Source organism: Ahaetulla prasina, chromosome 2 (genome assembly GCF_028640845.1).
Source record: "Ahaetulla prasina isolate Xishuangbanna chromosome 2, ASM2864084v1, whole genome shotgun sequence".
Taxonomy (NCBI): Eukaryota; Metazoa; Chordata; class Lepidosauria; order Squamata; family Colubridae; genus Ahaetulla; species Ahaetulla prasina.
In genome coordinates this window covers 200000777-200025396 of record NC_080540.1, presented here as the reverse complement: position 1 = coordinate 200025396, position 24620 = coordinate 200000777, and the positions used below count along the sequence as shown (strand labels likewise).

The following is a 24620-nucleotide window of genomic DNA, read 5'->3' as shown; positions in this document are numbered from 1 at the left end:
GTGTGACCTTTCACATGATGCACCTGAAAAGAGTGGAGTTTAAATTAGACACTTAAGGTCATCTTGATTTATTTAACATTCCTTCCCCCAGCAAAAACCCCTAAAAAGTCATAGTTATGTGGCCAGCGTCCTCAAACAGTGGCAAAGGATGTGTAGGAGGAATTGGTAGCAAAGTTCCTTTCAGAATAGTGTTTTTAAAAGAGCTTTGTTTTTAAACATCATATTTTAACTTTTTAAATTCTTTTGCTTTAAGAAAATCACCTTCAGGTTTTGTCTACTTGTTTTATTTTAGGCCCCACACATGTTTCCTTCAGGAGCTAGGATGCTAATAAACAATAAGGTAATGTTTAAAATTAGATTAGATTAGAATTCTTTGTTGGCCAAGTGTGATTGGACACACAAGGAATTTGTCTTTAAAGAAAATTTAAAACAAATAAATAATAAATAAGCAGAAGGAGAAAGGCCCAAGATTGCCAGATCAGAGTTACAGAATCATGCTTTTAAATAAGAAATACTTGATACCTTCCTTCCATACCATGCTGCCACTACACAACATTTACCAGCGACCACAACATCCTCTCTGAAAAAGCAGAACGTAGCACCACCCTGCTCACCCAACCCTGCTTTTCCTGTCTGTTCATGTGAACAAAAGTCTGTTTATTCAAGAAGCATTAGTTGGAGAGTGTGCCTACAGGGAGACAGACAATGCTTTCCTACTGTCCTATTTGTGGAAAGCCAGTCTACTTTGGTAAGTCTTTTCGTCTTCTGATCGTTTCAAAATTTAAGTCTCATCTGTTCAGGTGGGAATACTGGATGTTGTGAATCAGGGGTCTTCAACCTTGGTCCCTTTAAGACTTGCGGACTTCAACTCCCAGAGTCCCTCAGCCAGCAAAGTCTTAAAGGGACCAAGGTTGGAGACCCCTGTTGTGAATGAGCCATGGTGGCGCAGTGATTAGAATGCAGTAACGAAGGCTGACTCTGTATTCCCACTGCCAGGAGTTCGACCCTGACCGACTCAAGGTTGACTCAGCCTTCCATCTTCTGAGGCCGGTAAAATGAGGATCCAGATTGCTAGGGGCAATACGCTGACTCTGTAAGCCACCTAGAGAGGGCTGTAAATCACTGTGAAGCAGTACATAAGTCTAAGTGCTATGCTCTAGCCATGATGAATAGCCTGAAGATCCCATTTTCAGAACTTTATTGACAGAAAAAACTGTCAATAAAGAAGAACATCTGTAAGTCTGGGTTGAAATGAAGGATCCCGAGTGCTCTCTGAGCTTCGTTGTTTTCTTGCAGATGTTTCATCTACCCAAACTAGGCAGTGGTAGGTTTCAAAAATTTTTTACTACCGGTTCTGTGGGTGTGGCTTGGTGGGCGTGGCAGGAGAAGGATACTGTAAAATCTCTATTCCCTCCCCACTCCAAGGGAAGGTTACTGCAAAATCCCATTTTCTCTTGATCAGCTGGGACTCAGGAGGCAGAGAATAGATGGAGGCAGGGCAGTCAGAATTTTTACTATTGGTTCTCCGAACTACTCAAAATTTCCGCTATCGGTTCTCCAGAACTGGTCAGAACCTGCTGAAACCAACCTCTGAAACTAGGTAACATTATCAGTGCAACTCAGAAGTGGGGCTTTCTCTCATTTTATATAGGAAAAAAAAACCTATTTCATTTGAACAGCTAAGAAAGTATAAACTTCCATAGAAAATGGCTTTTGGATGTGCTGGTTTGAGAAGTCAACTGCATAGGCCTGACATGCATTACAAAAGGATCATTAATTCTATCACAATGTTCTTGTAAAAGACAGGGAGTCGGAAATATTTAAGATGCCGTCTAATTTAGGAAATATTTATCTTTTTAATTCTGAGCCTTGCCTCTCCGTGGCCAAAGCCACTCTGCAAATTCTGTTGCTGGAGCTTGAAATTAGACATGTTGCACAAAGGAGGTTCAAGCTAGGAAACAGCTCCACATGACTGTCCCTCAAACTAAAACAGTTTGATCCTAATTGTTTGACTCTTATGTTCCTTTGACACATGGTCTTAATTTTGTTCAGATTTTATCATCATTGGGTTCCTTTTCTTCCCATTTTACTGTAAGTTTGAGAACAGTTTCTTTAAAAATTGTTCCCTAGAATTGCCCCATAGGCCAAAAGGAACTTGGGAGAACTTTTTTAATATCCCTTCAAGAAATTAAATGAAAGTTAGCTATCGTTTAAATTAAATTGTATGAAACAATCTCCCACAACCTAGTTCTTTCAGATGAGCTGTAGTTCCCATTATTCATCTCCCTCCATGGTGGCTGAACAAAATTGGGGTGGCTTTTGTTGGACTATCCATGCCCAAAGGGAAACTTCCAAAAAACGTTTGTGATGGAACTAACTAAAGAATGTGTGCTGCACTATGCTTTCTTATAGCAATATTTTGCAGATGTTTCAGCAAGGCCTGGAAGAGAGCTCAGTGGAGACAGAGAATAAACATGGCCAAAACTCTCTCTTTCAATGTGAAGGCTTTTTAGAAACTGACTGGGACCAGAAATTTGAGACTATCCCTCCTTTCCATTTCTTCCTATTGCATCCTACATTAAAGTGATTTTTTTTTCTTATTTCTTTTCTTCGGCTATTGAAGCATCCTACTAGTACTGAAACCCAAAATAATGAAAAAATCCTTGGAATTACGTTTTAAGTGGTTTTATTTTTCTCCCTGATATGAGAAATCCTGACCCATCTGAAAGTTTGAAATCCTGAAATGTATCTTGGGTAGAATTTCTCCCATGTTTGGATTTTGGATCAATTGCCTCTTTCACCTTCATTTTAAACAGCTCCTGCTTTATAAAAAATACTCTCCCCCTTTTCCAAGTTATAGGTTTCCTCATCTTCAGTGCTTGTAGCAAACTCTAACCTTTCCAAGGAAAGAACTACTCATTAGGGTGGGTGGACCTTTCAAATATGACTTCATGTTTCAAGGCACATATTTGAGAGACTGTTATTAATCTCCCAAACCTGGGTTCAAAATCCTGAGTGTTAGGAGACTCCCAAGGACATGATAGAAATGGCTTAGTTCCAGTGGTGGGATTCAACATTTTTTTACTACCGGTTCTGTAGGCGTGGCTTGGTGGGCATGGCATGGCACAGCATGGTTTGGTGGGTGTAGCAGGGGAAGGATACTGTAAAATCTCCATTCCCTCCCCACTCCAGGGGAAGGTTACTGCAAAATCCCCATTTCTTCCCAATCAGCTGGGACTCAGGAGGCAGAGAATAGATGGGGCCAGTCAGAGGTGATATTTACTGGTTCTCTGAACTACTCAAAAATTCCACTACCGGTTCTCCAGAACTGGTCAGAACCTGCTGAAACCAACTTCTGCTTAGTTCCATTTCCAACCTTGACTAGACATCTGACATTCTGTGCTCCATTGTAGAATCTGTGGTAGTTTTATTTCATGCTCTGTTCTTTACCATATTCTTCCATTTTTGCTATCTGAACAGTGGGTATTCATTTTGAGAGAGAAAATAGTCCCTGCCTCTTCTTTTACTCCTATTTATAGTAGCAAAAGAAGTATCTCTACACGGATCTGGATCTTTTTCCAATAAAACTGGGGGGGGGGGAATCTGTCCATGTGCTTCAAGGACTCCAGATGATCACTTTTGGCTTCATGGGAGGCACAGCTGCCACTGTTGCAGAGGTTCCAAATTTACAGGGAATCAAAACACATTTCCTTCCCAAAAGGCAACCGTGACTTTTCGGTATTGAGAAGAGATGTGCATCCCCTCCATTCTTTTCCCTGTCTCGTGATACACTTTTTTAAAATTATAATTATCTATTTATGAGCATGACAGCTGCAAAAGCCATGAAGACAGTGCAGTCCTTCCCCGAAAGCAAAACAATGAAGCCACAACAGCAGAAAACATGGTTGAAATATTAACATCATGAAAAAAGCACACTAAAAGTAACTTTAAAGGTCAGTATAAAGCCAGTCTACCCCCTTCAAAATTTCATGGACGTTTTTATCAAGACAAAGCCTTTACAGTACCTCGAATTTTTGCTTCAAGCCTAGTTTTGAAGGTATCACATTTATTCCATTTGAAACTGCAGTTATTTTGTGGCCCAGGAAATCATTGCGATAGTATTGGACAGCCACTACAAAACAAATAGCCATTATCAATGGCTTCCATAAGGGTTGGTCTTTGTGTCCCATTTCACCAAACAGCACAGCAGCTAGCGGGTTCATTGTCTACTAGTTGCCCAGAGTTATTTGGTTAGAATAGGCAGTCATATGCATAAGTCCCTGACTTACAACCATTTGCTTAGTGGCTGTTACAACGGCAGTGGAAAAAGCGAGTTATGACCAGTTTTCACACATACGACCATTGCAGCACCCCCATGGTCACATGATCAAAATTTGGGTGGCTGGCAACAGGCATGTATTTATGACAATTGCACTGTCCTGGGGTCATGTGATCACAATTTGTTCCCGTCTCTGCCGGCTTTCGACAAGCAAAATTATCTGAGGGACCGTCCCGGTCACACCTAATGGACCCACTAGAGTGGGGAGGCAAAGTCTTTTATGGGTCCTATCCCCCAGGGAGATATACTGGTGGGACACAGAAGAGCCTTCTCCATAGTAGTGTTCTGACCCAGCCTTACCAGAACCAAGAAAACAGAACCCCTTGTCCCCAAAAAAACCCTCTTTATTTAGCTACTGGGAATTGCTGGCATTCCCACAGAAAAGCCCAGGCAATAATCCTTCCAAGGGTTAACTGAAGTACAGACCTTATCACTCCTTGGATAATTGCCAGGCTGGGAGCTTCCAGCCACAAAGCTGTAAATCAAACTCTCTCACGCAGGCTCTGAGATAAGAATCACGAATCACGAATGTTAGAGTGGTTGTTTCCCACAACTTCACTCCCCTTTAGCTTCTATTTATTCCCCAGCCAGGGAAGGGCCATTCAGCATCCACATATGCCTTTCTTTCTGAGTCGGCTCCTGGTATTCAATTGTTCTCTTCTCCTGACAGCTCTGCGCATATGCGCATCTGTATCATGCCCCAGCTGTTCTTCTTCCCCACTTATCTCCGACTCCAAAGGCAGCTGGGAAATGTTGGACGGCCCTGGTTCTCTCTCTGCTTCCGATGCAGAGCATCCATCAGAGTCTTCCCAGACTCCAGTACTGGCCCAAGTTTCTCCCCAATTTCCTCATCGCCCAAGTCTGCTGGCGAGCTACAACAGGTGACTCCCTCTCTCTGGAACATCATTCCACCAGAGATTAGACTGGCCCTCACTCTAACATTCTTCAGGAAGATGATGAAGACCTGCTTCTGCTAGCGGGCCTGGGGAACCTAGAGCAGGTTGGAACCCATTAAATGGCTTGTGTGATGTGTTGTTGCCAGGGTTGTGGGGGGAAATGAGCTATTGTTTCATTATTTTCTTTTATTATTTTTTATATATGATGTTTTTATATACATGTAAGCTGCCTTGAGTCGCCATGTGAGAATAGGCAGCAACAGAGGTGGTTTCAGCAGGTTCTGACCAGTTCTCGCGAACCGATAGTGGAAATTTTGAGTAGTTCGGAGAACAGGTAAATACCACCTCTGGCTGGCCCCGCCCCCAATCTATTCACTGCCTCCCAGTCTCCCAGCTGATTGACTAGAAGGAAAAAATCAGGGGTCGCTTTTCAGCCAGGAGATCGCTTGGCAAAGAAGAAGAAGAAAAAAACCCAGACAAGACGCTGTCACTTTAAATTGACAAGCCAAGAAGCAGCTGTTGGAAGGAGGTTTTTACTTGCAGAAGCAGTTCGTTTCTGGGTCAGCTGAACAACAAACTGGATAAGAGGAGGGATTCTTATATGGTTCTATGTTTTTGAAGTTTTGGGGTTTGTGCAACATGGGCTTTGTGCTTCTAAAAAGGTTTGGGCGATTTCCATTGTGAAATATCCTGTCTTGAATTAGTTTTCTGCCTGCTTATAAATGGAGCCAAACTTCCGGCTTCCACTTTCTATTATCTCTAAGCACCGGTAACTGTTTCCTTCTTACAAAGTTTCCTTTATGCAGCTGGCAGGAATGTGGAATGATCCTCAGGCAGGTTCCTTTGTTAGCAGCTTGATTTTTCCTTGCTTTTCTGGGAGCCTTTTCTTATGAGTAGTATTTTATTTGGGGAAATGAAGAGGGGAGAGTTTGATTCCTTCCCAGAGCAGGTTAGTGGGGTGGGGAGGGAATGGGGATTTTTCAAGTATCCTTCCCCTGTCACGCCCACCAAGCCACGCCATCAGAACCGGTAGTAAAAAATGTTGAAAGCCAACACAGGGCAGCAATATAAATTTTCTAAAACAAATAAATAAATAAAAGTCAATGATGGAAGCCAGATTTGCATAATGTCCAAATCATTCACTTAACAACTGCAGTGATTCACTTTACACTTGTAGCAAGAAAGGTCCTAAAATGGGGCAAAAGTCACTTAACAACTGTCTTTTTCTGCAACAGAAATTTTGGGTTCAATTTTGGTCATATGACAAAGGAATGCCTGTCTAGATTAGTAAATAAATAAATGAAATGGCATAAAAGGAAAACGGATGTGGAGGGAAGATGAAAAGAAGCACTGGAGCCATTGATCCCTATCTTATTTATTTTATTTTATTTATTTATTTGTCGTAACAATATATACAAGCATTGCATAAAGGATTATATAATATATAAACATATATATGAGGAGAAACAAGGTACCATAAACATATATATACATAGGGGAAGAAACAATAGGACAGGAATGGTAGGCACATTTGTGCTCTTATGCACGCCCCTTAGAGTCCTCTTAGGAAAGTGGTGAGGTCAACCGTGGATAGATTTTGAGTAAAGCTTTTGGGGTTATGAGAAGAAACCACAGAGTCAGGTAATGCATTCCAAGCATATATAATATATATAATGCATTCCAAGCATATATATCTTGCCAATGAGTGGGATAGGCTAGTCTCCCTGTTGCCAGGATATACTGGGAAGCAATGGTATGCAGTTTTTCAGGACAATTGGATTCCTGATTGATGGATGAGGCAAGAGACTGCTGTCAACCTTCAACCCACCACTCTCAAAACAACAGTTCCTTTCCTTCTGCCAGAGGCCTAGACTAAGAAGCCATGCATTCCGTTAATAAATGCTCTGCAACACAGGTGTCAAACTTGCGGTGTCACATTGCCATCATGTGATGTTCCGTGACATTTTTTCCCCTTTGCGGAGCTAGGGTGGGCATGGCCTGCATGTGACGCATCTGGCCTGCGGCCCGCCAGTTTGACACTCCTGCTTTATAACCATGATCCCACCGACTCAACATTCTTCTCCTAGAAGTAGGTTCTAGAACAGGGCTGTCAAACTCATGGTGTTTGCTGGCCATGCCCCACACCAAGTTTAGCAAAGGGGGGAAAAGTCGTGACACATCACATGACAACGCCATGACGGTGTGAGTTTGACACCCTTGTTCTAGAAACTTGGAGTCTGGATTCTGAGCTGCTCCTTTTCCTGCAGTGCTTCCCTTCCCCACAACAATGAAAATGCATCTCAGAATTTTTAAACCACATAAAAAAAAACTTTTCTGCTCTCACCTTCATTTCCTCAAATGCAGTTGTTGGGGCCTCAGGTAGAGCCATCATCACTCTTCTTCCTGATCACCCCATTTCCTGAACATGTGTGCTCTTGGTTTTTTTCTGATACTTCCTCAAACATCTGGTCTTCTCTTGAGCAGGTGATCACTCTTCAGTTCTCAGCAGTTTTCTTCCACAAAACTTTCAGAGATCAGTTCAAGGGCTGTAGGGAAGGGAGTTGTGTGGAGTCATTTTTCTCTGTTCAGATGACTATCTTAAAACTTGCTGGATACTCTGAAGTTCTTGACAAGGAACCTGACTGTGTGATGAGGTTGGCAAATTACATGTGCAAGGAAGGTGAAACCAGTTTGTGTACAGATAGAGAAGGAAATGTGATAAAAAAAAATGTGCAGGCTTGGCTGAACTTTGCAAAATTTTTTAAAGAGGTCCATAGAAATACTGCACTGGATTTGTTCAGAATTGGGGACTTTACCAACATTGGTCCTTGTTATATGAGGCTAGTTTAGCGATCAAAATTGGGTTATTTGCAATTATTGTGTAAGAAAGAAAACACCCATTTCTGTTTGACCTTCCACATCTATAATCCCTTGCCGTAGTATTGACCTAACTTGATCTGATTCTAAGGTTAAGATGGCATCAGTGGAGAAACCACGGAGGCTCAGTTTCTTTGGGATTGCTGTTTCCCAGGAAAAACTGCCAATATTAGATGGGTCAGTCTGCTAGGTTGTGATGTAGTTTCAGCCAGTAGATAAAGGTATTTATCTAGAGATTAGATTCAAGTTTAATGAGTCCTGAGTATTGCATTTGGAACACAGTGGGTGATCTGGAAGATACTTCTTAGAAGTTTTGTTTGAATCCTTTCTAAGGTGATCATACTGTATTTTCTTCTTCTTTTTATGATCTGTAATCCCTAAAAATGATCACACTGCTATATGGTCCTAATCAGAGGTGGGTTTCAGCAGGTTCTGACCCCGTTCGGAAGAACCGGTAGCAGAAATTATGAGTAGTTCGGAGAACTGGTAAATACCATCTCTGACTGGCCCCGCCCCCAACTATTCTCTACCTCCCAAGTCCCAGCTGATTGGGAGGAAATGGAGATTTTACAGTATTTTTACAGATTTTAGCAGCAAAGAAATTAATTGCAGTAGGAATACATTGTGTGTCAGGTTTAAAGCCAATGAAACCATTGGGGTTTAAGCAGCGCAGAAGCCACAGAAACAGGAAGTACAGATCCAAAAAGAAAATTACCATCTTGCAATCTTATGTAGCTCAAGAAGCAAACATGCTAGAAAATGTGAGCAATAGGAGACCAGGCTAGAAGATAAGGGAGAAATGGATTTATGGATGACAAGCTTGCCTTTGCTCTTTCATTATGCTATCATTTTGCGCAAATTTTCCAAGCAGAGAATCACTCAGAGCTTAATCCTTCCCTATTTTTCTACCTGCGGTAAGGTTAATGATGTTGGTAGCACATGTCACTATTCAAAAAAAACACCAAAAAAAAAAACCCAACCAAAAACTTGTTTGTACATTCATGTTAACCAATTTTAATTATTCATGAAAAGAACGACTAGGGGAGACATAATAGCAGTATCCCAATATTTAAGGGACTTCCACAGAAGAGGGAGTCAAGCTACAGTATTCTCCGAAGCACCTGAGGGTAGAACAAGAAGCAATGGGTGGAAACTAATCAAGGAGAGATGCAACTTAGAACTAAGAAGAAATTTCCTGACAGTTAGAACAATTAATCATGGAACAACTTGCCTCCAGAAGTTGTGAATGCAAGAACAGTTGCAGGAAGTGGGTATGTCTAGTTTAATGAAAAGAAGGACTAGGGGAGACATGATAGCAGTGTTCCAATATCTCAGGGACTGCCACAAAGAAGAGGGAGTCAAGCTATTCTTCAAAGCACCTGAGGGTGGGACAAGAAGCAATGGGTGGAAACTAATCAAGGAGAGAAACAACTTAGAACTAAGGAGAAATTTCCTGAAGTTAGAACAATCATAAGTGGAACAACTTGCCTGCAGAAGGTGTGAATGCTCTAACACTGGAAGTTTTTAAGAAGATGTTGGACAACCATCTGTCTGAATTGGTATAGGGCCATGATGGCAAACCTATAGCACGCGTGGCCATATCAGTGGGCACGCCAGCTCAGCTCCAGCACGCATGCGCACGCCAGCCAGCTGATTTTCAGATCTTCTGGGCCCACCAAAAGTAGGGAAACAGGCTGTTTCCTGCCTCCGGAGGGCCTGTGGTGGGTGGGGAAGGCCCGTTTTTCTTTCTCACCTGGCTCCAGATCCTCTCTATGCATCTGGGGAGGGTGAAAACAGCCTTCCCCAGACCCCCTGGAGGCCCAAAATAGCCTGTTTCCCAACTTCCGGTTGGACAGGAATTGATATTTTTTTGCTGTCCCCAGCCTCCAGAGACTCTTAGCGTGGCTCTGGAGGCTGGGGACAGCAAAAAATGTCACTTCCTGTCCAACCGGAAGTTGGGAAATGGGCCGTTTCAGGCCTACGGAGGGCCTCCGAGGGTATAGGGAAGGCTGTTTTTGCCCTCCCCAAATGCATAGAGAGGACCTGGAGCCAGGTGAGAAAGAAAAACAAGCCTACCGGGCCAACACGTGATAGAATTATGGGTGGGGCACGCACGTGCACGAATCTTCCCACCCCCACCCCCATCCTGGCACGTGATGGCAAAAAGGTTAGCCATCACTGGTATAGGGCTTCCTGCCTAAGCAGGGGGTTGGACTAGAAGACTTCCAAGGACACTTCCAACTCTGTCATTCCATTATTCTGTTATTGGACCTGCCTCAGATTCAGGGCAAGCACATCCCAACTGTCGAACTTTCCATTCAGAGCAATGTGATGCCATATAGATATTCTGTTTAGAGCAGTTTAAAAAAAAAAAAAAAACCTGGTGTTTTCTGTATTCTAATTCCATTTCAAATCCTTTCCGGAATCTGATATACAATAGGCTTCCCAGTGCTTGCTTGCTTTCTTCCTTTTCTCCCCCTTCCCTTCTTCCTTCCGTCGTGCTTGGTGAAATCAATTGCAATTATTGCACAAGCTGGAATTTTCACAGGCAACACCTATATTGTTTAGTATAATATCTGTGTAGAGTGAAGAATCTCTTCTCAGGCAGTAAAACAGAAAATGGTTAAGGAGAATTATGAGACTGATTTCCAATTAGAAATTCTGAATGGCCCTTCATCTTCTAATTATTCCCAGGGTTCATGTTCACTTTAAAAAGTGGTTAGAGAAATAGAACTTAGACAGATACATCAATATTTATGGGACCAGCTCTTGCTGCTGATATGTAATCTGAAGATGAGATCAGTTGTGTGTGGTCTGGAGAAGAGCAGTTGAGAAAAAAGTAGAGAAAAGCAAACCGTCAGCACGTGGAGCACGACAGTCAAAAGAAATGTGCAAAACGATTTGAAAGGTTTCAAGCTTAAAATAGCTGCTTCAAGTGATTTGTGCTACATGTGTGCATGTGAAAAAAGACTTGATTCAAATAGAACACAAAACAGGTGGATCTGTTTGAAAGAAATCATAGTTGGTTCAATAGAAGGGTTTTGAAAGTTCCATTAGAAGTCTTATTTTTTCCTTGTCATTGGAGTGTTACACTGAGTTGAGTTTTCCTGCCTGAGGAACTGGGGCTTTCTGGCAGAATGGCTATGTGTATGTATTCCTTATTGACTTACGTTTGAAAGAGGTGGAGCTTTGGAGCAAACCAGGCTCCAAACTAAGACGATTAAAGGCCTGGAGATGAAAACATATGGATGGAGAACGGCTGCAGGAATTGGGTTTGGCCAGTCTAGAGATAAGAAGGACTAGGAGGGACATGATAGCAGTATTCCAGGATTTTAGAGGCTGCCCCAAAGAAGAGGGGGGCAATTTATTTTCCAAAGCAGCAGAGGGCAGGACAAGACACAGTGAATGGAAACTAATCAAGGAAAGAAACAACCTGGAATTAAGGAGAAACTTCCTAACAGTGAGGACAATTAACCAGTGGAACAGCTTGCCTTCAGAAGTTGTGGGTGCTTCATCACTAGAGGTTTTTAAGAAGAGTATATATGTAAATGGTATAGGGTCTCCTGTGTGAGCAAGGGGCTGGACTAGAAAACCTCCAAGGTCCCTTCCAGCTCTATTCTGATTGTGATTCAGGAAGACTGGCACAATAAGAAGTCAATAAATTCAAATTGGTGGAGTTTTCTTGTTGTTGGTAAGGTGCCAGGCTTGGTCAAGGACAAATCACTTCTGAAAATCTTGTCCAGAAAACTGCAGGAACTAGTACAGGCAGTCACCAGGAGTCAAAAACTATCTCAAAGAAACTAGAAGAAGAAGAAGACTTCGACTTATGACTTCAAATAGGACCAGAATTGTTAAACAAGGTAGTTGTGAGTTGTGCCGATTTTACAACTTTTTTGCCACGGTCGTTGAGTGACTCACTACAATTTTTAAATGAATCACACAGACGTGAACAATATCCAGCTTCCCCTACTGACTTAACTTATCAGAAGCCAGCTGGGAAGGTTGCAAATGGTGATCACGTGACCCCGGGACCCTGCAATCATCTAGATACATGTCTGTTATCAACTGCCCAAATTTTAATCATGTGACTGTTGGGATGCTGTGATGGCCATAAGTCCAAGGATGGGTTGTAAGTCACTTTTTTTCCCCAGTGCGGTTGTAACTTTGAACAGGTGCTAAGTGGATGATTGTAGATCAAGGACTATCTGTACACATAGCCTTCAGAACTAAAATACCCATGTTTCCCTAAAAATAAGACTGGGTCTTACTTTCTTTTGGGCCCCAAAATAAGCACTAAGGCTTATTTTTGGGAGTTATCTTATTTTTTTTTACCATGTATGGGAAGCCCTTCTTCTGCTTGCTCGTGGCGGGCAGAAGTGCCACTTCGGTGAGGCAGGGGAGGGTGGAGTAACCCCACGTGCCCCGCACCAGCTCACCTCAGTGCCCCAGCCAGACCACCCATGCCCCAACACCTGCCTCGCCTTGCAATAGCAGCTCTAGCAATCCCATCCAGCAGGACCCTGCGGGGCCCCCAGCCCGGTTCTTCTGCTTGCTCACAGCTGCAATGGAGCGGGAGGCTGAGTGACACACCGGGGCCATGGTCATAAGGCAAGGGATGGGGGTGGAAGACCTGCCCCATGCACCCCACACCGGCTTACCTCAGGGCCCCCACAGCCAGGCCCTCCACACCCTGACAACTGCCTTTCCTCACAGCTGCAGCACCAACACACCATTCAGCCTCCTGCTTTGTTGTGGCTGCGAGCAAGCAGAAGTGGGCTCGCGGCTCCATGGGCTCCTGCTGCAGCTGGCTGCTGGTGCTGCTGCCATGAGGCAGATGCCGGGCCATGGATGGCCTGGCTGGGAGGCCCCTGAGGTAAACCGGTGCAGATTATGTAGGGCAGCTCCATCACCCCACCTCATGGCCATGGCACTGTAAGCAACCAGACAGAATAGGCAGGCGGACAGCTGCACAGGCTCTTAAGTAGAGCTTATTTGGGGGGGGGGGGTAGGGCTTATATTAGGTGCACATGTAAAACATGCTAGGGCTTATTTTCAGGATAGGTCTTATTTTTGGGGGAAACAGGGTAGATGGCATGTGAATGTAAAATTGGCTTTAGGTCTATCTATCCACATTTGATGCATGCGCCAGAGCTCCTGGTGATTTCAAAATTTGAGATGGCTTCATAAATGCAGCAAGAGTCCATTTTCAAAGATACTTTGAAATTGCCACGATCAGCAGAACAAAGACATGCACAGAGTGCACGCAAACACTTTAGTTTAGCAAGCTGGCAACGTTACATTTTTGTTTGTTTGACTTCATTCAGCTGCTTAAACATTCATTCTTCTGGAGTTCTGTATTTTGGGTGTGTTTGAAAAAGCAGACACATAGTAATTCTGTTTGATTTGGGAGAGAGTTTCTGAGTTTTGTTGATCATTGCACTGTGCATTTTCTTGTGTGTTTTTTAATCTGGGGAACCTTCAGAGTGCAAAAGACTTAGCTGGTCAGCTAAGTAAAATGATTCTGCACTCTTACATATTACTGATATGGTGCATTTTGCTGCAAGGGCATGTTCAGATTTGTTGATTTGGCCTGTATGCATCTCAAACACTAAACATGTTTTTTAAAAAAATAAGAGTTGTTTTGCTGAGTGAGAGTTTGTTCATGACCTATGATTCCTTTTGTGTTCCGCATGCTGATGAGGATGAAAATGTAATTTACATTTAAGATATGAAATGTCTGATAGGGAGGGTTGCTTTAATTTATTTCTGTTTCCTGGAAAGGGGCCTCTCCCCTTTTTCTACCAGGCAGAAATTGCATTAATTTTGGGCAGCCAGCCTGTACCAAACTGCCAAAAAGGAGAGAACTCCCTCCCCCAACTAAATTTGCAGGTATGTCTTTAAATATTGTGGGGACGCAGTGGCTCAGTGGCTAAGATGCTGAGCTTGTTGATCGAAAGGTCAGCATTTCAGTGGTTTGAATCCCTAGTGCTGCCGCGTAACAGAGTGAGGTCCCATTACTTGTCCCAGCTTCTGCCAACCTAGCAGTTCGAAAGCACGTAAAAAATGCAAGTAGAAAATTAGGGACCACCTTTGGTAGGAAGGTAACAGTGTTCCGTGCGCATTTGATGTTTAGTCACGCCGGCCACATGACCACGGAGACATCTTCGGACAGCGCTGTCTCTTCGGCTTTGAAATGGAGATGAGCACCGTCCCCTAGAGTCTGGAATGACTAGCACATATGTGTGAGGGGAACTTTTAACTTTACCTTTAAATATTGCAATGAGATCATGATCCTGCTATCAGCAAAGATAGGTTTGTACTGATCCAGCTTAGGTTAAGAGGAGGCTTACTCTGTTTCCATTACAGCTTGGCACCTGGGTATCTACAGGACTAACTGCTCCACTCTGAATTGGCACAAGCTATTGCATCGTATTGGAAAAACCTTCTCCTAGCGCTCTACCATCGGTAAATAGAAGAAGCTGAAGTAGGGAAGTGCTACGTTTTGGGGTCACTGGCAATCTTCAGGAATGATCCCTCTTAAATGCATTCAGAAAAATGTATTTTTAAAAAAAGTTATTCCAGAAGGCACTTTGGAGCTATGGTGGCGCAGTGGTTAGAATGCAATATTGCAGGCTAATTCTGCTGACTGCCAGCAGTTCGATTATCACTGGTTCAAAATTGATTCAGCCTTCCATGCTTCTGAGGTTAGGAGAATGAGGACCCAGATTGTTGGGGGGATATGCTGACTCCGTAAACCCCTTAGAGAGAGCTATAAAGCACTGTAAAGTGGTATATATAGTATGTCTAAGTGCTATTGCTATTTCTAACAATAAACAGTTCTTCACTGTTCTTAAGTTTTCTGACACACACACACACACACACACACACACACACACACACATATTCGTAGGTTTTCACGGGTATAGGTATGTAGGTCTTGAAATATTCGGGTCTTTTCCCATGTAAGGTTGAGAGTATCTTGGAGACGTTTCGACGAGGTCTCACTCATCATCTTCTGGCTGGGGATTTCAGCTTCGTGCTTCTGTGAGCAAAGCATGGTCAGAGCTGCCGTCTCTCTATAAATACTGGTGGAGAGGTGGGGAGTGTTGCTGTGAGTGGGTTGGTTGGCTGGGTGGTTGCATCTTGATTGGTAGATGGAGTGGGTGTTTGCAGATTGGTCGAGGTGGGAAGTGTTGTTGTGAGCGGGTTGGTTGGCTGTGTGGTTGCATCTTGATTGGTAGATGGAGTGGGTGTTTGCAGATTGGTTGGCTGCCTCACAGCATCCTGTGTGGGTGTGGTCCTAGTCTTTTGTTCTTGAGCTTTGATGTTGTGGCCTCTGGAGTTCTGTGATGTGATGTCTTGAGCAGATGGCTGTGATGCAGCATCCTGGGCCCTGGCCTGGCTCCGAGTCCGAGGTCTTGTCATGTCTTCCTGGCATGTGGCAGCTTGCTTTGTGGGGATCGGAGGGGGCAGCAGCCAGTGGTACCAGCATGGTCTGGCTTCTGGATGGTGGTTGTGTTTTGTCTGTGGGATGGGTTTGTGTTTGAATCTGGTGAGAATGATCGGTGGTGGCGTTGTGTGTTATCCTGGGTCCGGTATCAATTTTCGTGGCTGGGACTCGTTTGTTGACTAAGGCCAGTTTCCAGATGTCTGGTAGGCGGGAGGTGTCATCCCGTTTGTTCATGTTGTGGGGGTGTTTCTCTATTTCGATGGCTTCCATAATTATCCTCTTGCTATAGCGTTCAGTTTTGGAGATTAATTTGGTTCCATCAAAATCAATTTCATGTCCTGTGGTTTTAAAGTGCTGGAAAAGTGAGGAGGTTTTTTCTTCTTTTCTGACTGCGTTCTTGTGTTCTGTGATACATGCATTTATTCTCCTATTAGTTTGTCCAATGTATGTGGCTGGGCAGATTTTGCATAGTATTTCATAGACTCCTTGGTTTTCTACATGGATCTTGTCTTTGGGGTTTCTTAAGATGTTGGCTATTTTTTGGTCTGTGTAGAAGGCTGTCTTGATGTTGTGTTTGTGGAGAATTTTGCTGATTTTATCTGTGGTGCCTTTGATGTATGGGAGGAGGGTGATGTCGTCTTATTCTGTGTCTTGGTTCTTGGGTGGTGTCTCCCTTTGGATTAGGTTGGTAATTGTGTTTCTTTGGAATCCGTTGGAGATTAATACATTTGTGAGAGTGCGTAATTCAGTTTTTAGGTGGTCTTTGTCAGCTAGGCGTTTGGTTCTGGAGATGACAGTCTTGGCTATGGAATTGATCTCTGCAGGGTGATGATGTGATTGTGCATTTAAGTAGCAGTTGGTGTATGTTTTTTTCTGGTAGATGGTGTGTCCTAGGGAGCCGTTGAATTTTTTGTAGATTAGGACATCCAGAAAGGGGAGTTGGTTGTTAGCTTCTATTTCTATAGTGAATTGTATTGTGGAGTGTAGGCTGTTGAGATGTGTGAGGAAGTTGTCCAGTTCAGTGGTTTGAATCCTAGTGCCACGTAACAGAGTGAGGTCCCATTACTTGTCCCAGCTTCTGCCAACCTAGCAGTTCGAAAGCACGTAAAAAATGCAAGTAGAAAACTAGGGACCACCTTTGGTAGGAAGGTAACAGTGTTCCGTGCGCATTTGATGTTTAGTCACGCCGGCCACATGACCACGGAGACATCTTCGGACAGCGCTGTCTCTTCGGCTTTGAAATGGAGATGAGCACCGCCCCCTAGAGTCTGGAATGACTAGCACATATGTGTGAGGGGAACTTTTAACTTTACCTTTAAATATTGCAATGAGATCATGATCCTGCTATCAGCAAAGATAGGTTTGTACTGATCCAGCTTAGGTTAAGAGGAGGCTTACTCTGTTTCCATTACAGCTTGGCACCTGGGTATCTACAGGACTAACTGCTCCACTCTGAATTGGCACAAGCTATTGCATCGTATTGGAAAAACCTTCTCCTAGTGCTCTACCATCGGTAAATAGAAGAAGCTGAAGTAGGGAAGTGCTACGTTTTGGGGTCACTGGCAATCTTCAGGAATTATCCCTCTTAAATGCATTCAGAAAAATGTATTTTTAAAAAAAGTTATTCCAGAAGGCACTTTGGAGCTATGGTGGCGCAGTGGTTAGAATGCAATATTGCAGGCTAATTCTGCTGACTGCCAGCAGTTCGATTATCACTGGTTCAAAATTGATTCAGCCTTCCATGCTTCTGAGGTTAGGAGAATGAGGACCCAGATTGTTGTGGGGGATATGCTGACTCCGTAAACCCCTTAGAGAGAGCTATAAAGCACTGTAAAGTGGTATATATAGTTTGTCTAAGTGCTATTGCTATTTCTAACAATAAACAGTTCTTCACTGTTCTTAAGTTTTCTGACACACATACACACACACACACACACACACACACACATATTCGTAGGTTTTCACGGGTATAGGTATGTAGGTCTTGAAATATTCGGGTCTTTTCCCATGTAAGGTTGAGAGTATCTTGGAGACGTTTCGACGAGGTCTCACTCATCATCTTCTGGCTGGGGATTTCAGCTTCGTGCTTCTGTGAGCAAAGCATGGTCAGAGCTGCCGTCTCTCTATAAATACTGGTGGAGAGGTGGGGAGTGTTGCTGTGAGTGGGTTGGTTGGCTGGGTGGTTGCATCTTGATTGGTAGATGGAGTGGGTGTTTGCAGATTGGTCGAGGTGGGAAGTGTTGTTGTGAGCGGGTTGGTTGGCTGTGTGGTTGCATCTTGATTGGTAGATGGAGTGGGTGTTTGCAGATTGGTTGGCTGCCTCACAGCATCCTGTGTGGGTGTGGTCCTAGTCTTTTGTTCTTGAGCTTTGATGTTGTGGCCTCTGGAGTTCTGTGATGTGATGTCTTGAGCAGATGGCTGTGATGCAGCATCCTGGGCCCTGGCCTGGCTCCGAGTCCGAGGTCTTGTCATGTCTTCCTGGCATGTGTCAGCCTGGTTTGCGTGGGGATCGGAGGGGGGCGCAGCAGCCAGTGGTACCAGCATGGTCTGGCTTCTGGATGGTGGTTGTGTTTTGTCTGTGGGATGGGTTTGTGTTTGAATCTGGTGAGAATGATCGGTGGTGGCGTTGTGTGTTATCCTGGGTCCGGTATCAATTTTGTGGCTGGGAATTGGTTGTTAGCTTCTATTTCCATAATGAATTGTATTTTGGGGTGTAGGCTGTTGAGATGTGTGAGGAAGTTTTTATTTATTTATTTTATTTATTTTGTCACAACATCATACAAAAAGATTATATAGTATATACACATATAAACATATATAGGAAGAAGAAAAGAAAAACAATAGGACAGGAAGGTTGGCACGTTTGTGCGCTTATGCACGCCCCTTATGGTCCTCTTAGGAATGGGGTGAGGTCAATAGTAGAAAGTTTTTGGTTAAAGCTTTTAGGATTATGGGAAGAGACCACAGAGTCAGGTAAAGTATTCCAAGCACTGATGATTCTGTTGCAGAAGTCATATTTTCTGCAATCTAGATTAAAGCGGTTTACATTAAGTTTAAATCTATTGGTTGCCCTTGTATTATTGCAATTAAAGTTGAAGTAGTCTTTGACAGGAAGGACATTACAATAGATGATTCTGTGAGTTAAACTTAGGTCTTGTCGAAGGCGACGGAGTTCCAAGTTTTCTAAGCCTAGGATTTCAAGTCTGGTGGGATAAGGTATTTTGTTGTTTTCAGAGGAATGGAGAACTCTTCTTGTAAAATATTTCTGGACACGTTCAATTGTATTGATGTCAGAGATGTGGTGAGGGTTCCAAACAGGTGAGCTGTATTCTAGAATTGGTCTAGCAAATGTTTTATATGCTCTGGTTAGTAGTGTGGTGTTTTGGAAAAGAAGCTACATAAAATTAGGTTTACAACTCTTAGAGCTTTTTTTGCTATGTAGTTGCAGTGGGCTTTGGCACTTAGATCATTTGACATGAAAACTCCAAGGTCTTTAACGGGATGGGGGGTCGTCTGTAAGGTAATGTCCATCTAGTATGTACTTAGTTTTAGAGTTCTTTTTTCCTATATGTAAGACTGAGCATTTGCTGGTTGAAATTTGGAGCTGCCAATTTTTAGACCAAGCGGTTAGATGGTCAAGGTCGTTTTGAATGATAGAAGTGTTGTCTGTGGTGTTAAATAGTTTGACATCGTCAGCAAAGAGAACACAATTACTTGAGATATGGTCACAAAGATCATTAATGTATAGAATAAAGAGTGTTGGTCCAAGGACGCTGCCTTGAGGAACGCCACTCTTGACAGGAACAGGATTTGATAAAGCATTGCTGATTTTGACCACTTGTTGTCTGTTAGACATAAAAGCAGATATCCATTTGTGGAGGGGTCCTGAGATGCCATAGGATGTTAGTTTAAGGAGAAGTTTATCGTGTACTACTGAGTCAAAAGCTTTGCAGAAGTCTATGTAGATTGCATCTATTGATTTGCCTTGATCTAGATTTGATAGATTTGATAGTTGTCCAGTTCAGTGGTTTGAATCCCTAGTGCCACGTAACAGAGTGAGGTCCCATTACTTGTCCCATCCTGAAGATGATGAGTGAGACCTCACCGAAACGTCGCCAAGATACTCTCAACCTTACACGGAAAAAGACCCAAATATGCCAAGACCGACCGACCAACCTACCTACCTACCTACCTACCTACCTACCTACATACATACATACATACATATATATATATAGTGTTTTTCTGTCAAAGCACAGAAAAGTTGAAATCCGAGTAAGGGTATGGCTAGCTGATGAAAGCTAAAATTTGAAATAGATCTATATTATTCTCTATTTCTTTATTGGATATATATATCCAATAAAGAAATAGAGAATAATATAGATCTATTTCAAATTTTAGCTTTCATCAGCTAGCCATACCCCATATATATAAAAAGGTAAAGGTTCCCCTCACACATACGTGCTAGTCGTTGCCGACTCTAGGGGGCAGTGCTCATCTCCGTTTCAAAGCCGAAGAGCCAGCGCTGTCCGAAGACGTCTCCGTGGTCATGTGGCCAGCATGACTCAACCCCAAAGTTGCACGGAACGCTGTTACCTTCCCACCACAGGTGGTCCCTATTTTTTCTACTTGCATTTTTACGTGCTTTTGAAACTGCTAGGTTGGCAGAAGCTGGGACAAGTAACGGGAGTTCACCCCATTACACGGCAGCACTAGGGATTCAAACCGCCGAGCTGCCGACTTTTTGATTGACAAGCTCAACTTCCTAGCCCCTGAGCCACCACGTACCTTCTCTCTCTCTCTCTCTCTCTCTCTCTCCCTCTCTCTCTCTCTCTCTCTCTCTCTATATATATATATATATATATATATATATATATATATATATATATATATATATATATATATATATATATATATAGAGAGAGAGAGAGAGAGAGAGAGAGAGAGAGAGAGATTTGGGGGGTTAATGCACTGACTGGAATTTGTTTTTTGCCAGGATGCCCTGGAGGAGGAAATTGATTTGAAAGGTGTTTGAGAGAAATTACAGCTTCTGTGTGTTCTTTCTCTTTTTTTAAGATGAACCAGTTTAGTAATCTCTCTGCATGTTTCTTTCAATTAGTATACAGGTGGACAAAGGAAGAAATAAAGCCATATATCTGGATTCAAGGAAAGCAATATAGGAGACTGAAGAAACATGCTTTTGTGATGAGTGTTTTCAAAAATATTTTATTTCTTTTTCTCTGCCAATTCGTCTGCAAGCTGGCTTGGTGGTTGCACTCAGGCTGAACTGCTACCATATCTATTCTTGTAATACTGGAGAGAAAAGAAGGGAGCAAGATACTTCTTCTGTGTTTCCATGGTTTCTTATGGCCAAAATACTCAAAATGTTGTGAGCCTTGTTTCAACGAAACGTGTAACGCACAAACTGATCAGAGTTTCTTTCTGTCAAGAGATAGCCAGTTTGAAGGGTTTGACTGGACTGCTCCAGATGAGGTGTTTTATTTTGTGCTTGAAACAAAAACACATTTTTGTTTTCTTTTCAAGCATTTTTTTTCCTGGTAGGGTTAACAACAGGCAACTACAGATTCTGGAATCACTTTTTAATGACCCCCTTGGAAAATAATCACTGCAAACTAAAATTGTTTCAAATCAACCCCATGGCTTCTCGCTATTCTGAGAAAGGAAAGAGATATAAACTATAGCGTAACCCTTAAGATTGGCTTAACATAGTTACCGTATATACTCGAATATAAGCCGATCCGAGTATAAGCCGAGGTCCCCAATTTTACCCCAAAAAACTGGGGTAAACTGGGGACTCGAGTATAAGCCGAGGGAGGGAAATGAGGCAGCTACCGGTCAGGGAAAGCCTCCCTCCCTCAGCCGAGAAGGCTGGCGGCTCCCCCGCCCCACCCTCTCACTGCACCGGCAGGGCTTCCCCGCGCTAATGCAAAAGCCCGCCAAGTTTGCACCATCTGGTATAATGTGAAAAAAAGAAGAAAAAAAACTGAGTATAAGCAGTATATATACTCGAATATAAGCCGAGGGCGTTTTCAGCACAAAAAGCGTGCTGAAAAACTCCGGCTTATACTCGAGTATATAATAAAGATTCACATTCATGTCTCCAGAAATATAAGGAAGTGTTGTTGTGAGCGGGTTGGTAGGCTGGGTGGTTGCATCTTGATTGGTAGATGGAGTGGGTGTTTGCAGATTGGTTGGCTGCCTCACAGCATCCTGTGTGGGTGTGGTCCTAGTCTTTTGTTCTTGAGCTTTGATGTTGTGGCCTCTGGAGTTCTGTGATGTGATGTCTTGAGCAGATGGCTGTGATGCAGCATCCTGGGCCCTGGCCTGGCTCCGAGTCCGAGGTCTTGTCATGTCTTCCTGGCATGTGTCAGCTTGGTTTGCGTGGGGATCGGAGGGGGGCGCAGCAGCCAGTGGTACCAGCATGGACTGGCTTCTGGATGGTGGTTGTGTTTTGTCTGTGGGATGGGTTTGTGTTTGAATCTGGTGAGAATGATCGGTGGTGGCGTTGTGTGTTATCCTGGGTCCGGTATCAATTTTTGTGGCTGGGACTCGTTTGTTGACTAAGGCCAGTTTCCAGATGTCTGGTAGGCGGGAGGTGTCATCCCGTTTGTTCATGTTGTGGGGGTGTTTCTCTATTTCGATGGCTTCCATAATTATCCTCTTGCTATAGCGTTCAGTTTTGGAGATTAATTTGGTTCCATCAAAATCAATTTCATGTCCTGTGGTTTTAAAGTGCTGGAAAAGTGAGGAGGTTTTTTCTTCTTTTCTGACTGCGTTCTTGTGTTCTGTGATACATGCATTTATTCTCTATTAGTTTGTCCAATGTATGTGGCTGGGCAGACTTTGCATGGTATTTCATAGAATCCTTGGTTTTCTAGATGGATCTTGTCTTTGGGGTTTCTTAAGATGTTGGCTATTTTTTGGTCTGTGCAGAAGGCTGTCTTGATGTTGTGTTTTTGAAGAATTTTGCTGATTTTATCTGTGGTGCTTTTGAAGTACAGGAGAAGGCGATGCTGTTGTCTTATTCTGTGTCTTGGTTCTTGGGTGGTGTCTCCCTTTGGATTAGGTTGGTAATTGTGTTTCTTTGGAATCCGTTGGAGATTAATACGTTTGTGAGAGTGTGTAACTCAGTTTTCAGGTGGTCTTTGTCGGCTAGGCGTTTGTTTCTGGAGATGAGAGTCTTGGCTACGGAGTTGATCTGTGCGGGGTGGTGATGTGACTGTGCATTTAAGTAGCGGTTGGTATGTGTTTTTTTCTGGTAGATGGTGTGTCCTAGGGAGCCATTGAGTTTTTTGTAGATTAGGACATCCAGAAAGGGGAATTGGTTGTTGGCTTCTATTTCCATAATGAATTGTATTTTGGGGTGTAGGCTGTTGAGATGTGTGAGGAAGTTGTCCAGTTCAGTGGTTTGAATCCCTAGTGCCACGTAACAGAGTGAGGTCCCATTACTTGTCCCATCCTGAAGATGATGAGTGAGACCTCAACGAAACGTCGCCAAGATACTCTCAACCTTACACGGAAAAAGACCCAAATATGTCAAGACCAACCGACCGACCAACCTACATACATACATACATACATACATACATACATATATATATAGTGTTTTTCTGTCAAAGCACAGAAAAGTTGAAATCCGAGTAAGGGTATGGCTAGCTGATGAAAGCTAAAATTTGAAATAGATCTATATTATTCTCTATTTTTTTATTGGAGATATATACACATATATATATATATATATATATATATATATATATATATATATATATATATATATATATATATATATATATATATATATATATAAAGGTAAAGGTTCCCCTCACACATACGTACTAGTCGTTGCCGACTCTAGGGGGTGGTGCTCATCTCTGTTTCAAAGCCAAAGAGCCATCGCTGTCCGAAGATGTCTCAGTGGTCATGTGGCCGGCATGACTCAACCCCAAAGTTGCACGGAACGCTGTTACCTTCCCACCACAGGTGGTCCCTATTTTTTCTACTTGCATTTTTACGTGCTTTTGAAACTGCTAGGTTGGCAGAAGCTGGGACAAGTAACGGGAGTTCACCCCATTACACGGCAGCACTAGGGATTCAAACCGCCGAGCTGCCGACTTTTTGATTGACAAGCTCAACTTCCTAGCCCCTGAGCCACCACGTACCTTCTCTCTCTCTCTCTCTCTCTCTCTCTCCCTCTCTCTCTCTCTCTCTCTATTTATGTATATATATGTATATGTATATATATGTATATATATATATATGTATATATATATATATATATATATATATATATATATATATATATATATATATATATATATATATATATATATATATATATATATATATATATATATATATATATATATATATATATATATATATATATATATATATATGGAGAGAGAGAGAGAGAGAGAGATTGGGGGGGTTAATGCACTGACTGGAATTTGTTTTCTGCCAGGATGTCCTCCTGCCCTGGAGGAGGAAATTGATTTGAAAGGTGTTTGAGAGAAATTACAGCTTCTGTGTGTTCTTTCTCTTTTTTTAAGATGAACCAATTTAGTAATCTCTCTGCATGTTTCTTTCAATTAGTATACAGGTGGACAAAGGAAGAAATAAAGCCATATATCTGGATTCAAGGAAAGCAATATAGGAGACTGAAGAAACATGCTTTTGTGATGAGTGTTTTCAAAAATATTTTATTTCTTTTTCTCTGCCAATTCGTCTGCAAGCTGGCTTGGTGGTTGCACTCAGGCTGAACTGCTACCATATCTATTCTTGTAATACTGGAGAGAAAAGAAGGGAGCAAGATACTTCTTCTGTGTTTCCATGGTTTCTTATGGCCAAAATACTCAAAATGTTGCGAGCCTTGTTTCAACGAAGCGTAACAAACTGATCAGAGTTTCTTTCTGTCAAGAGATAGCCAGTTTGAAGGTTTGACTGGACTGCTCCAGATGAGGTGTTTTATTTTGTGCTTGAAACAAAAACACATTTTTGTTTTCTTTTCAAGCATTTTTTTTCCTGGTAGGGTTAACAA

General features: G+C 42.7%; 1 protein-coding gene across 1 annotated transcript in view; it reads left to right on the top strand.

Moving 5' to 3' along the window:
- The first annotated feature begins 612 nt into the window (after window positions 1-612).
- The window catches only part of LOC131191334 (cysteine-rich protein 1-like), a 67311-nt gene continuing 43303 nt past the window's right edge, over window positions 613-24620 (top strand). The window contains exon 1 of the mRNA XM_058169369.1: window positions 613-748. Within this exon, the coding sequence (XP_058025352.1) occupies window positions 706-748 (43 nt within the window). The 5' untranslated portion in view covers window positions 613-705. The remainder of the gene's footprint in view (window positions 749-24620) is intronic.